This window comes from Anoplophora glabripennis, unplaced genomic scaffold (assembly GCF_000390285.2).
Source record: "Anoplophora glabripennis isolate ALB-LARVAE unplaced genomic scaffold, Agla_2.0 scaffold352, whole genome shotgun sequence".
NCBI classification, from domain to species: domain Eukaryota; kingdom Metazoa; phylum Arthropoda; class Insecta; order Coleoptera; family Cerambycidae; genus Anoplophora; species Anoplophora glabripennis.
The window spans coordinates 188,637-202,060 of record NW_019417621.1 but is presented as its reverse complement, the minus strand read 5'-3'; the positions used below and the strand labels follow the sequence as shown (position 1 = coordinate 202,060).

Here is a 13,424-nt window from a genome sequence, read left to right as displayed (position 1 = left end):
TTAATAAAACTAATTTTTTTCATGATTTTCTTATTTATGTCCGAATATTTTATGAACATATTTTCATTTCAAATTACTACCCACATTCTAATACGTAAATTTAATGCAACACGGGGTAATTTGAAAAGGGATGTTTGAATTTTTTTTTTTTTGCAAAAATTTATTTGCCATCTAAAAATATATTTTTAGATCAATATTAGGTATTAAATTTTCAATATGGAACATCTAGGCAAAAATACCTACGTAAATATTTCAAAATCGGCTATATTTGTTAGTTTTACGGTACCTGAACCTGGATAATTTTGAAACCTGAAATCGCAGTGGGATGTGGGAAATTAGAAATAGAAAATGAACTGGAGGCATCGGTGGACCCGTTGGTCCATTCTTCTAGCCTCTCAGCAACAGGTTCTTTGTTGTGATCACGTGACGGCGTGCTACCTTTCCCGCAACGCGCGATTTAAGTTTTTATTTCAGTTGTTAGAAATCGTTGGGGAGTGACGGTGTTGCTGGTGCAGTCAAATGCTTCGTTAGGTGTTGAAGTGAAATAACTCGTTTCATACCGGCTGTAATAACTGAAATATGGACTCTAATTAACAGTTTCGTGTTGTGTTCTCAATATGTGGTACGACTATTACTTGGTTCTTGTGATTTTTATTGCTCAGCAATGTTATTGTATGGGAAATACGACTACCGGTAAGTTTTTATTGTAATGTATATCAATAATTATTTAGTACTTAATTAAATGTTCTTGTGTTGTCGTATTAATATCGGCTGGTTTGCTGAGGTGTGAAATTATTTCTAATGTTCACGTGGAAATGAATATTTCTGTGAATATTGGGATTTTATATGGGACGAGTGTTGTGGATTACGTAGGAGCCACCTTTTTCTGTGGGTGGTAAATCATTAAGTAATTAGAAATAGTTAAATGTCAAACATTCGTTAATCTTTGTAGGTATTTTTCTTGATGCTTACTGACTGTTGACCAATTTATTTCAAGGTTGTAGATAGATGTACAAACATATTTCCTCCCATTTGTGTTTTGTCTGTATTTTTTATTGTCCCAACAAAAGATGGAAATATAAAAGCATGAAAATGAAAAATAAACGTAAATTAAATGTTATATAATTCATGTAATTTAAGTATGTACTATTTACTTCCCATACATAATTTGTTTTTTTAATACATTTGTATCGTAATAATTGTTACGTTAAATAATGTTTAATAGTTTAAAGTAGGTAGGTACATCTCATTTACTTTGGTATAAATAATTGACTTAATGGCTAGTACTTACCTACATATTGAAGTTATCTTTAATAAACCAATAAACCAATAAAAATAAGCATATACGTACCTATATTATATATTTTTCTTTAACAAAATATTTTGAAATGTTAAATGTTTATTGATAAACCTTTTTTAAAAATTGGGTGCGTAGATATAAATACATTATCAATGAATTATGAACGGATTTGAAAAAGTTGTGTAAAGAAGTGAATCAAACGGAAGAGAAGAATGAGGAACACGTTTATAGGTCACTCTACTTAACCATTTCACTCAATTTTTAATTATAAGAATAATAAAGTAACTACTTAGGTACTTAATTTAAAGCTCGATTTGAAATGAAATATATTAGACTAGCCCATATGACATCGTCAATGAATCTCGCAATCTTTTAGCTCGTCTTTTAGACCACTTCCTGCGGACAGAAATCTTTATAAACATACATTAACATAGATAGGCATTTCCTACTGTCGTTATGGTTTATATCTAGTATCTTGTTTTCATTTACACTATTACATATGTTCATTTGTTTGCATTTTTTTTAATTTTATAACTTGTCATAAAATGCCAATGGTTAGGTATCTATAGACTGACACTCTTTCCCGCACTTTAACGATAAAATTTGGATAGCATATTTCTATCGCCTGTGCTTAGTCCCGGAATACACGTGGAATTTATGCGAAAAATTTTGGTTCTTGCAGTGATCTGCAGGTTAAGTGACTACAGAGTACAGAAAATATCATGCTAGATCAATAACCTAGTCCTAGATAATACAATTTTTTTGGTTGATTTTTATTTTTCTACCATCTACATTTGATTTATTTTTAAGTAGTAAGTATATCACTAAATTGGGGTGAAAAGTTTTCAAAAAACGAAAAAATTACGGCTTAGAAAATGTAACCAAAAGCATACATATTTGTTTATGTCTAGCTATTAGCTCACCCTTGCTTTGTGGCTTAATAATAGAAAAAGTTGTATGAACATAGGCTGAGAAATGCTTTAGAATCTTAGCTTAGGGATTCACCCTTTAATGGGATCTTGCCCTTATACCATTAAAAGTGAACCCTTGAAAGTTGTCTTATTCAAATATCTGAAACCGAGTCCGAAACCTTCCAAAAAATGTTTCCAAATTTTAATTAGGACTTTTCGAGGGGCTTTCCAAACTTTGGGGAACTGTAATTAAACTTTAAAACTTTTAAACAGTTACTTAACTGTATTTTTACGTTGATTAAAAAATTTGGTATTTTATGCACATTCACAGTAAACTGGCGTTTGTATTAAGTAGGTACTTCGATATTTAGTACCATTATTTGGCAGTAAAATTGATTTAAAATTATGTCACATGTAACTTTGATGATAAGTCGTGTAAAATAGGACTGTAGATTATGATTAATTTTGTTAATTAACTTACCTACCATAAAATATACAGGGTGTCTCACGGTAACGGCCGATTAGAATTATTTCCATTTGTTTTGAAGTTTTGCTAAAAATTCCACAGCTATAATCGCAAGAAATTACATGATTTTAGGTGATTACACAAAAAATAGTAGATATCTTAAAAACTAGAAGAGATAAGTATAGGGAACCCTGATACCGTTCGAAAGAGAATACAATTGTGTATCAGAATATAGAAAAATATACAGGGTGTTCCATTTAAAAAACCGACTTATGAAGGTTTGAAGCTAACTAAACTCGGCATTAAATTTCTAGCACCTTGTAGGCAATTAAGCCACTTTGAAAGTATGCATGGGAAGCTTAGGGGTCTAGCTGTCCTCCCTATAAACATTGTTGCTTTATCTTTCTTACTATAAAGTACACATGGTATGAAGCTAGTCCCTGTTTCTCTCAATTTTTTTGAAAAAAATTAAATATCTTGAAAATGGTTAATTTTAGGAATAGGGAAACTTCATAAAAGTCCACCTACACGTAAAATCCAAAGTTGCAATAATATATACGGTGTTCCATTTAAAATAAGCAAGTTGATGGCGACTTTCGGTATAACCGGAAGTGGTAGTGGACGCCATTATTTTAGTTGAGAAGGTCATGCCTGAAAACCCGGTCCCCCAAATTTTCAAAAAATTCATATCGAAGTAGTCTGAAATAATTCTAATGGGCCGTCACCCTGAGACACCCTGTATAGGTACAGCACGTAATAATAAATCCCACTATCCGCGTCATTGTACAATAACATGTAGCTACATGTTTGCCTTTGTTCTGAAGTCTCGCATCGATCAATTTATTCGATACCTATGTAGCGACACCCTGTCGGCTTGGCGTGCCGGTGAACAATTCCGGTATTTATGCCCTATTTTAGCCGTGCATTGCATTGTCGCGTGTGAGTGAGTTTGACGCTTTGCTTGGTTGAGTGTATGGCACAAGTTTTTATGGCAGTCAGTAGCATTGTGTATCGTAAGCATAGAGCGGCACAAGGCTTCCCATAGATTTAGCCTATTTCTGCTACTACAACGCGTATTGCTGTTTATTAGCATAATGTAGGTTACTACTGTTCATGTATTTGCTTGTCGCCGCAAAGTATACGATGTTTAGTCATTAAGCGTAATTAAAAAAATTAAAATACAATATTTCGAAACAAAAAAACTCGGAAAAGCTATTTATTTATTACTACCATAAAATAAAATTAAAAAAAATCTGTAGAATAGGAGTAAAAGAAGACCATGTTTGATCAATATATTAATTAATGATGTTTTCCCTTCTCAGTAGAAATTAAATTGTTTTTCCAGCAATTTTCCTAATTTCACTAGGTATTTATAACTAGTCTCATTTTTTAACAATCAATTTGGAAAATTTGTATATTCCCTTGCAAAATTATGTGATAGTCAATTGTTTTCAAAACATACTGTGTATGGACTGTGTGCGTTTCATATTTTTTCAGTAAGTAGCTTAATTTGTAAATGAATTTTAGGTACAGAATGACTAAAATTTATTTTTTAACTTTTTAAGTTCCAAATGTTTTATGTGGGACAGGTTTGGAAATATTCGGAAAAAAAAAGAACTTCCTGAGGGCTAATCTTTAATTAATCGTATCGTACATCCAGTTCAATACCGCCACAAGTGTAAATTATAACATTTTTGAGTAGAAGGAAATAAAACAATGGTGTTGTTTAATTAGTTCCATAATTAATTAGCTTGAACAGGTATCTGTTTAAAATTTTGATAGAGTATACTTACATGTTGCTGATACATAACCATACATAGAAGAATGATAGACTTTGAGATAATATTAGAATTTTGTTAGATATGGCGTTATTGCACTGAAATTTTAATATTTTAAGGAGCCTCATCTGCGCCATATCTTCCATATCTGCAAAATATGGTATATTTTAAAACTTAATCACTTGTGGCTGTATTTCATTTCGAAGTTAAACATGTTGGCACTGAAATACCGCCATAAATTCAAAAATTAAAAATTTGCAGTTACGGTGGTATTGAACTGTATGTAAGGTATATTTATCATTGGCATAAAAATATAGGTAGTTTAATAAATTAGAGATTATTCTTATATAAAAATAAACAAACACAATAAAAGCTAAAATTTGTTGTATATGTAGTTACCAAAGTACTTTATTTGTTGTTAATTAACAAAAGATTGTTTATGAAAACAATGTTCCCTTTGTTTGTCACAAATGCCTTAACCAGAAGAACGGATTGTTTACATTACGAACGCATAGGTTTTGTTTGGACGTTTCCAAGTTGGAATAACATTCAAGAGTTCCAGTAGGTGCATACTGCATACAGAATAGTTTCCTGTAATTTCTACGTCATAATGCAACATCCTAGGTATTTTCATTTATATGAAGACTTTTTTCTTGATGAAAATTTTGCATAGTTCTCGCGTCCAGGTATATTATGGTGTGGAGTTTTTGAACTATTTCGAGAGCAATGGTCACTTCTTGAGGGCACAAACTTGAAAACAAAATATAGTATAAGCAAAACAATAAGGAAAATGGGTCTTAAATACTAATTAAGCTACAATCTGGACATCTGAATGTAAAGGTTAGTCAAAGTTCAATATGGTTATGCTTCTCATACTCTTCAATCTCTTTAAATGAAGATATGCCGAGGGATTTATATAATTTACACAAAGTTATATTATTCATTTTTTATTTATAAGGTTATTTAGGTAGTTAGAACCGAGGTTAGAACACTATATCATTACGCCGCAAATGAATCTAAACATGCCTACTGAACAACTAGCACAGTTCTCTACACTAATCTAACTACTACTAATCTCATTGGTTGAGCCAAATCAGCTCATGTAAATTCAGTTTACATATTTTGTGTAAAATATCTATGTAAATTTCCATAACTTCTATTAGAGTAGAACAGCTAATTTTTCTTAACTCCAGAGATCATTAGTGTTGCTGCTTCTGTTATTTTACATATTTCATAATCGCCAGTTAAAAGATAACATACCATTATTTATTGTTTCTTTATGTTTGCGGTACCGTGACTTCTGGTTTATTCATCACTTACGATATACTCAGAGACCTTAATGATTAAGTATTTCGTTCAGCACAAGCGTGTCTTTGTGAAATTTTTGGTTACCTAGACCAAAAATACTTCCATATAGATGTCCATATGCCCTTAAGACCGCCTCTTTCAAAAAATGACTTGTAATTAATCCAAATCCCAAATGTCTTCCTACACACGATGATCTTCCGAACAAAAGAAATTAATTTATTGTTCAAACTTGTCTTTGTCAACAAATACAGCATTAGGCTATCTATTGTATTTTGTAATTCATTTATAATAACTATATTCATTAACTTCACACACAGCAACCATGTGTAGCGTACAGCTGTAAATCTGATTTGAATCTTATAAATATTTATGTCTAATGGTCCTTGTTTCTGAATGGGAGTAATTGAATAGTCAGTTAATTAAAAGATTATGTTATAGGTGTCTCCCGATTAGAATTTACTTGGAAATACACTCAAGTACACAGTTACTGTGTGGGTAGATGTCAGGGCTTTGTAGACAGTATAAGTTGTAGCTGGTCTTTCAATAGAGAATTTATTGGTAAAAGTGTTGGCCTAGAATATACGCAAATAAAATATAAATGTATTACTTGGTAATATATCAAAAATGACAGTGTGTTGTTTGTTACAAAGTAGGAAAGTAAAAAGAAATATCATTCGATCTGCTACTTAATACGAGGTCTGGTTAGAAAATAACCGAACAGCCATGAGTTGTCTCGCCACAACTCTCTTTTTGCGAATTTTTCCACGTAACCGTTGTAAAGCGCCGTGATACACACGGTTCAAGCAAGATTTCAAAATGCACAGTTCCATTAAAATCGAAAAAAATAGTGAGCATCACTTTGACATTGGATCGAGACTGGCGTGCTTTTTTGGGGCGTGGGGATCCTTTGCCAATCCATTGTGAAGATTAAACTTGTGTAAAATGTCGTAGCCGTAAACCCAACTTTCGTCTCCCGTTATGATCCTTTGAATGAATGTTTCATCGTCATTGTTCAAGAAGTTGCCGTTCTGTTGTTCGGTCATCCAGTGAAGAACAAATGCTGCAAATCGATGCATGTTCATAGATGCCAATGAGAATACCGGAAACAGTCTTTTGTTTTGCTAAAACAATGTAAATTGCAATCGATGACGAGTCTTCAACACGTTTCAACTATAAGTACAGTTCAATTTATTTAATCTGACCAGTGAAGGTCGGAAGCGTATACTGGCAACGTGTAGGAGGAGCTCGTGACTCGTGTAACTCAGTATTTTACATCTTCAAGAAACTGTGACAATTCACTATATTTCTTTTTACATATTTCAGAGAATTAATTAATTATTATTGCTCAAATTTAAGGCTGCCAACTTTTAGAATCTAAATATAGCAACAAATATTAATATACTTTTTCCACTACTAGCCTATAACCCCACCATTATCGACCTATCTTTGACGCGTAAACTTCTATCTTTTTGACCTGGGTGAATAATAATGACCTTGATTTATTAACCAAGGTAAATAATGAAAATGACATTTAATAATTTTGACACTTGACAGTTATATAGAAGCACAGAACTACAGCACGCAGAACGTGGAGGTTATGAAACACGTTTTTAATAGATGGAAAATATCCAGATCATGTTAACAGATAATTATCAGTACCACGAACTTATCGGAAATAATAGTTAACTGTGCAATTGTGGCATGTCATATTGATGTCTGCTCTTCCAATGTTCAACGACGTAGTAGTGGCACCAGCAGCATTATCAGCTTGATTTCCGGGCACGGAGTGTCTTGGAGAAAACGAAGTGCTTGGAATTGTACTCGGAGTGGGCGATTTGGGTGAAACATCATACTTAACAGTGGCACTAGTAATAGTTGCAGAGGCAGAAGGAACGACAAGAAATGACGACGACGTTTGAACACCTTGCACCATTCCGGCAATGCGTCCCTTATCGGCTATTGATTCTCCAATGTATCCTTCTGCTACCCCTGAAAGTCGCTACCCACCGTGACGCTTTAAGGACATTATATCAGCCAATATGGTAGCTGAAGTTCTGCGAAGGGCATGACCGGTGTAATTCTCATAATTTTGGAGTTTCAAGAACTTTCCGATCACTTTGGACATATTGCTAATTGTGTTGTGCCCCACATTTTGCCGTGTTGGCTCCCCATTACGGAAACCAATAAATAATCTTTGTAAATCTGGTATATGCCTTTTCCCCAAGTACTTTTTTACCACCTCAATCCACAGGGATTTCATCACGACAAATTTTCTGGCTGAACCATTCTTATTGGTAGGTAATTTTATTATAATTATATCGCTTCGAACATCCACATCACTCGTCAACATTTTGCAGAGTTCATCAGTTCTACAGGCGCCTGCAATCCCAATGACAAGAATTACCGGTAGAGTATGGAATTAGTGAGTTTTTAGAAGTTTACTAAAAAAAAAATACCTTTGCTGTGACAAAGGCGGCATCAGGTGCTTCAGTGAGAAATCTAGTAATATCCTCTTCTGAAAACACAGGCGATTTCTTGGGTCTGTAAGAGGTGTTCTTTCGGTTTAGGTATGCAATTATTATATATTTATAGTATCTTCCAACGTCAATATTTTCTTTTAATTTTAGGGTTGCCTTTAACATTGAAAAACTACACCATGGACTGGATGTCTTTTTATTATCCTCGTGCTCTTTAGAGGATGCTGGTAGGACATTTTCTGAGGTATAGACGACGTTTTTTGTAAGACACCAATCTTTAAAAACTGTGTATGGTTTTACGTAAAGGTGTTTGGACTTTTCTGGCAGGAGTTGATTATCAACATTCTCTGCCATTTTCCTCACTTCAGGGGGTGTGCAGCCCATTTCACTTTCACTTTCCATGATTTATAGCTTTAAATTAAATTAATTGCAAATTTCTTTGTGCGAAATGTCAAATTAATTGCAAATTTATTTGTGTGAAATGTCACAAAGTTTGATTTCAAACAAAAGAGTACCCACTTGATTCTTGTACATGAACATGATATCAGCGTTTTTAGAGTATTTATTCAAATTTCGCGAAACTGCATGTCAATTATTGAAACTCGATTTAAGGTGTAGTAGCTAATAGTGGAAAAATACTAGTATATAAACTACGGTAGAGAAGAGTGCCATTATAGTTTCGGCACCTAAAAATCCCTCGCCTGCGGCTCGGTATTTTAATCTTGGTGCCTCAGCTATAATAGCATATTTCTCTACCTTAGTGTATAATGTACTATCGTACAGTATGCCCGACGAAAGCAAGTGCAGTAACAAACTCGTATAATCTATTTTTTTTTATTTTTGAAATGAAAACAAACGCCTAAATTGCAGAATATCACTAAAATTTGTACTATTGAATAAATATCAATATTATTATTATTATCAATAAATTAGAACCTGCTATACTGGCTCTAATTTCTTGTCAAGAAATTTGATAATAAAAATGAAATAAAATGTAGATTTCGTGAATTATGTCATTCTTTTAATTCCGATTGATCTTATTTAAGGAGCACTAAATAAAATTGTTTCGATAAAAAAAACTGCTATTCACAGTTTACATAATGAGGATTTGATGTGGGTGTAATTTATTTTTTCACTGAATTATTTGTTACTGGAAATATCATATCATTTCTGACGTCATGACTGTTTGTTAATTTTTGATTCTATGTAAATATTGAAATCTATGTACAAGTGCTAGCGATTCAAATTTTATTTAAATAGTCATATTTTGACTTGCACAAATCGGTGTTAGTTTATTTACACGACATATCAGGGCATCCTGTATAAGTGTGTTGCAATTTGCAATTTTTCACCTTGATCAGTATTTTTCTCTATTTTATATGTATTAATACCAGCTACCTAAATAAGTTTACCCATTCAACTTCAAATAAACCATACCTATATAAAAGTCTAACATCTAATCTACAGCTAGCTACCTTGAATTGGTCATGGCGAATTGCGACAAATATTGAACTCGGCGTGAGTCATTGCTCTGTTAACTGGTATACGTAACGATGTACTTTCTTCCCTCATACAATTCGTGCTACGAATAGCGCATACAAATCGCTGTTGTGCCCTTCTTGCGCAAGGAATATCAATTGCCAGCCGGCCCGTGTTTTGGCCGAATCTCGATTGTTTGGTACAGGATGTCCCTTTTAAAATGAAAATGAACTTTAAAGAAAAGCAGAAAATGGCAAGTTAAACAATGGAATGACGTTTTCCATAGCTACGTGTTCTAGTCTTGTACATAAAGGCCGATGCTTTGTATACAGGGTGTTTCAAATTGGATACGATAACATTTTCATCTCGGAAACCCTGAGAAATAGAAAGTAAGTTAAATTGAAATGAACTTAAAGTACATTAATAAATTTAAGTAAGTTACTAGTTGTATGGAGTCGCCACCATATCACAAAAAAAACAGGGGTCTGCTCTGAATTGTATTTCAAGAATGTATTTATATTTAGCTAGGTGTTGAGAAGACCTAGGAGAAGACATTTTGAAATGACAGCAAATGACAGTGTGATATATCTCGTCTATAATAAAAAATTATAATAGACAATTGATAAAAACTGCTAATAATAATTCTTAGATAATACAATATTTTTTAAGTAAAATAATCATGATTAATAAGGATAATAAATATAATAGTTTACTCAATAATTTTGATATATTTCGATATATATTTATACAGGGTGTTAAAAAAAGAGTGTAAAATATTTCAGGAGGTAATAGTATGAACCATAATAAGCAGAAAAGTCTTAATAAACATGGGTCCGCGAAGTAACGGTTGCGGAGATATGGACCACTATTCGTTTTTCAAACATTTTATTTTATTAGGAATAAACCGACAAAGGAAGCTTTTAACAAACAAAAAACAAAGTTACAGAAGATGTTCATAGTGCCCTCCGTCCATTTCCAAGCAGGCACGACATCTTCGTCTCAACGATATTCGAACTCTTTCGAAAACACCCTCCTTGGTTTGGATTTCTTGACACTTTTGATTAATCCGTAGCTGCAGCTCTTCCAGGCTATTTACAGGAGTACCATAAACGAATGTCTTCAAATATCCCCAAACAAAGAAATTTAGAGGGTTCAGATCAGGCGATCTTGGAGGCCATAAAAGAGGTCCGGCCCTCCCTACCCATCTATGTGGAAAAGTTTGGTGTAAATGCTCTCTAACGGCCATGCAAAAATGAGCTGGAGCACCATCATGCTGGAACCACATTTGTTGCCTCTGATTCAAAGGAATGTCCTCCAAAAACTCATACAGTGTGTTCCGCAGAAAGTTGAGGTAAGCAGCGCCTGTTAATCGGTTTGGTAAAACAACAGGACCTAGAAACCTGTCACCTACAATACCCATCCAAATGTTTAATGAAAAACGTGCCTGATGTCTAGATTCTATTAGAGCATGAGGATTTTCGTCGGCCCAAATATGCGTATTGTGAAAATTAAACACTCCATTTCTTGTGAACCCGGCCTCATCAGTAAAAAGAATGTTTGCAAGAAAACGAGGGTCTTCAGCATCATGACGTAGAAACCAGCGGCAAAAAAACAAACGTGCTTGATGATCATTTATTGGATTTAAGGCCTGTACTCGTTGCACATGGTATGGATAAAGCAGTTGCTCGTGAAGGATTCTCCAAACAAGAGGACCACTAATTCCTACCTCGGCTGATATTCTCTGCACACTCGTACCTGGATTCTGCTCTACCAGTGCTAGAATTTCTTCTTCTGCTCTAGGAGTGGATACCGACCTTGGTCTTCCGGATAAATGGCACTGTTTGCTCAAGGAACCGGTATCACGCAATCTTTGGTGAATTCATCCAAACATACGTTGTGAAGGAATCTGGCGATTTGGATAAGCGTCAACATAAAGACGCCGCGCTTCGGTGGCGTTCTCATTAGCACGACCATACATGAAATGCATGTCTGTTAATTCTGCGTTAGAGTAACCAGCCATAGCGAAAGAAAACTTGTGCACTGAGAACAACTGTCAAATACGTACTGTTTATTTCACTAAACATCAACCAACTATTATAAGAAAATACACAACGTTTTTGCTAAATAAAAAAGGGGCTAAAAAACAAACATTCCATATCTCCGCAACCGTTACTTTGCGGACCCATGTTTATTGAGACTTTTCTGCTTATTTTGGTTCATACTAATAACTCCTTAAATATTTTACACTCTTTTTTTTTAACACCCTGTATAATATTTTTAAGTGTAATAAAAAATATTTTAATTTCCACACTGTAGATGTAGGTATTACCCGTTCCAGCTTTTTATCAGTTGATACACCACTCCATGAACGCCACATTTTTAATTAAAACACTTGGTTCACATGTACCTACTATTGAAATAACTAGTTTTGCAACAATCTCATCTATTTATTACCCCACAAGAAACTTTTTACTTGTACATTCTAGTTTCTGAACGATATTTTCTCAATTTCTATATAATCCTTTGTTGAATTTTATGATGAATGGTAATAGTTACTTTACTGAATTTACTCAATAGTATAGTAATTTCATTTTTTCGAAGCAAAATGAAAATACCAGTTCTTCGTTACTTTCTGATATTTTTCGGCAACTGCGAAATTTTCTTCATTTCGATTTTATGGTTTTTTCGGGTAATTTGAAAAACTGTGTGATATAAAAATACTTTCTTTAGGCCATTTTTGCTTTTCTATTGTTTTTCATCTTAGTAACCATTTCTTTTCTTTATAGAAACCTATTAATATAAGTAAGAAATTTTGATATTTAAAATCTTTGTTATAATTTTGTATTTATTCATTATGAAAATGTGAAAATAGATGAAAAGTCAACAAAACATTAATGATGTAAATCTATACTAATATTATAAAGAGGAAATATTTGTATTTTTGTATGTATGTATGTTTGTTACGAATAAACTCAAAAACTACTGGACGGATTTCGATAATTCTTTCACCATTAGAATGCTACATTATCCCTGAGTAACATAGGCTATATTTTTTATATCCCAAAATGTTTAAAATAAATGTCCACCCGTGCGAAGCCGGGACGGGCCGCTAGTTAAATATAAATTGAGTCATCAAATAAATTTGAAGTAGACAATGTTGTTAAATTCCAATTAAATATCCATCTACTTTATATTTCAAAGTACCCGCATTTAAGAAATGGTTCTCTGTGCAGTCGCTAGAGCGCTGCTTATGTTCAGTTTTACTACTAAGATACCAATCTACACTAGAACCCTTCCAAGATTGCCATTACATCACGAGTATGTCCAAATATCAAAGACAGTTGTTGCTGACGTGAATTCATTACTTGTTAAACGCGCCAAAAAAAGATGGTATAATTGTCTTCATAGTCTCAATCTGTCACAGACAATCGTTCCAATATTTTATGTGTATTAGAGTGAAAGAAAATAGTGGACGTTTGTCGGGTATTGGTTTTAGACTGTAGTTTGACTACCACAGTTAAAACAAAACTGAGCTGACACTCATATAAACAATTTGACAGTTGTTTTAATCACGTCTCTGTACTAAGTAACTGTTGTTTATACCTATTTTTTGAGCGTTGAATTTTAATATTTTCGTAACTATTACTCATATTACTACCAGTATTAAAATTTGGGAGATATCCAGATTTGGGAATTGTCAAGATG

The 13,424-nt window shown here is 33.4% G+C and overlaps 1 protein-coding gene across 1 annotated transcript in view; it reads left to right on the top strand.

The window, feature by feature from the left end:
• Positions 1 to 494: 494 nt before the first annotated feature.
• Positions 495 to 13,424, top strand: part of LOC108910071 — a 197,935-nt gene continuing 185,005 nt past the window's right edge. The window contains exon 1 of the mRNA XM_018714567.1: positions 495 to 693. Within this exon, the coding sequence (XP_018570083.1) occupies positions 618 to 693 (76 nt within the window). The 5' untranslated portion in view covers positions 495 to 617. The remainder of the gene's footprint in view (positions 694 to 13,424) is intronic.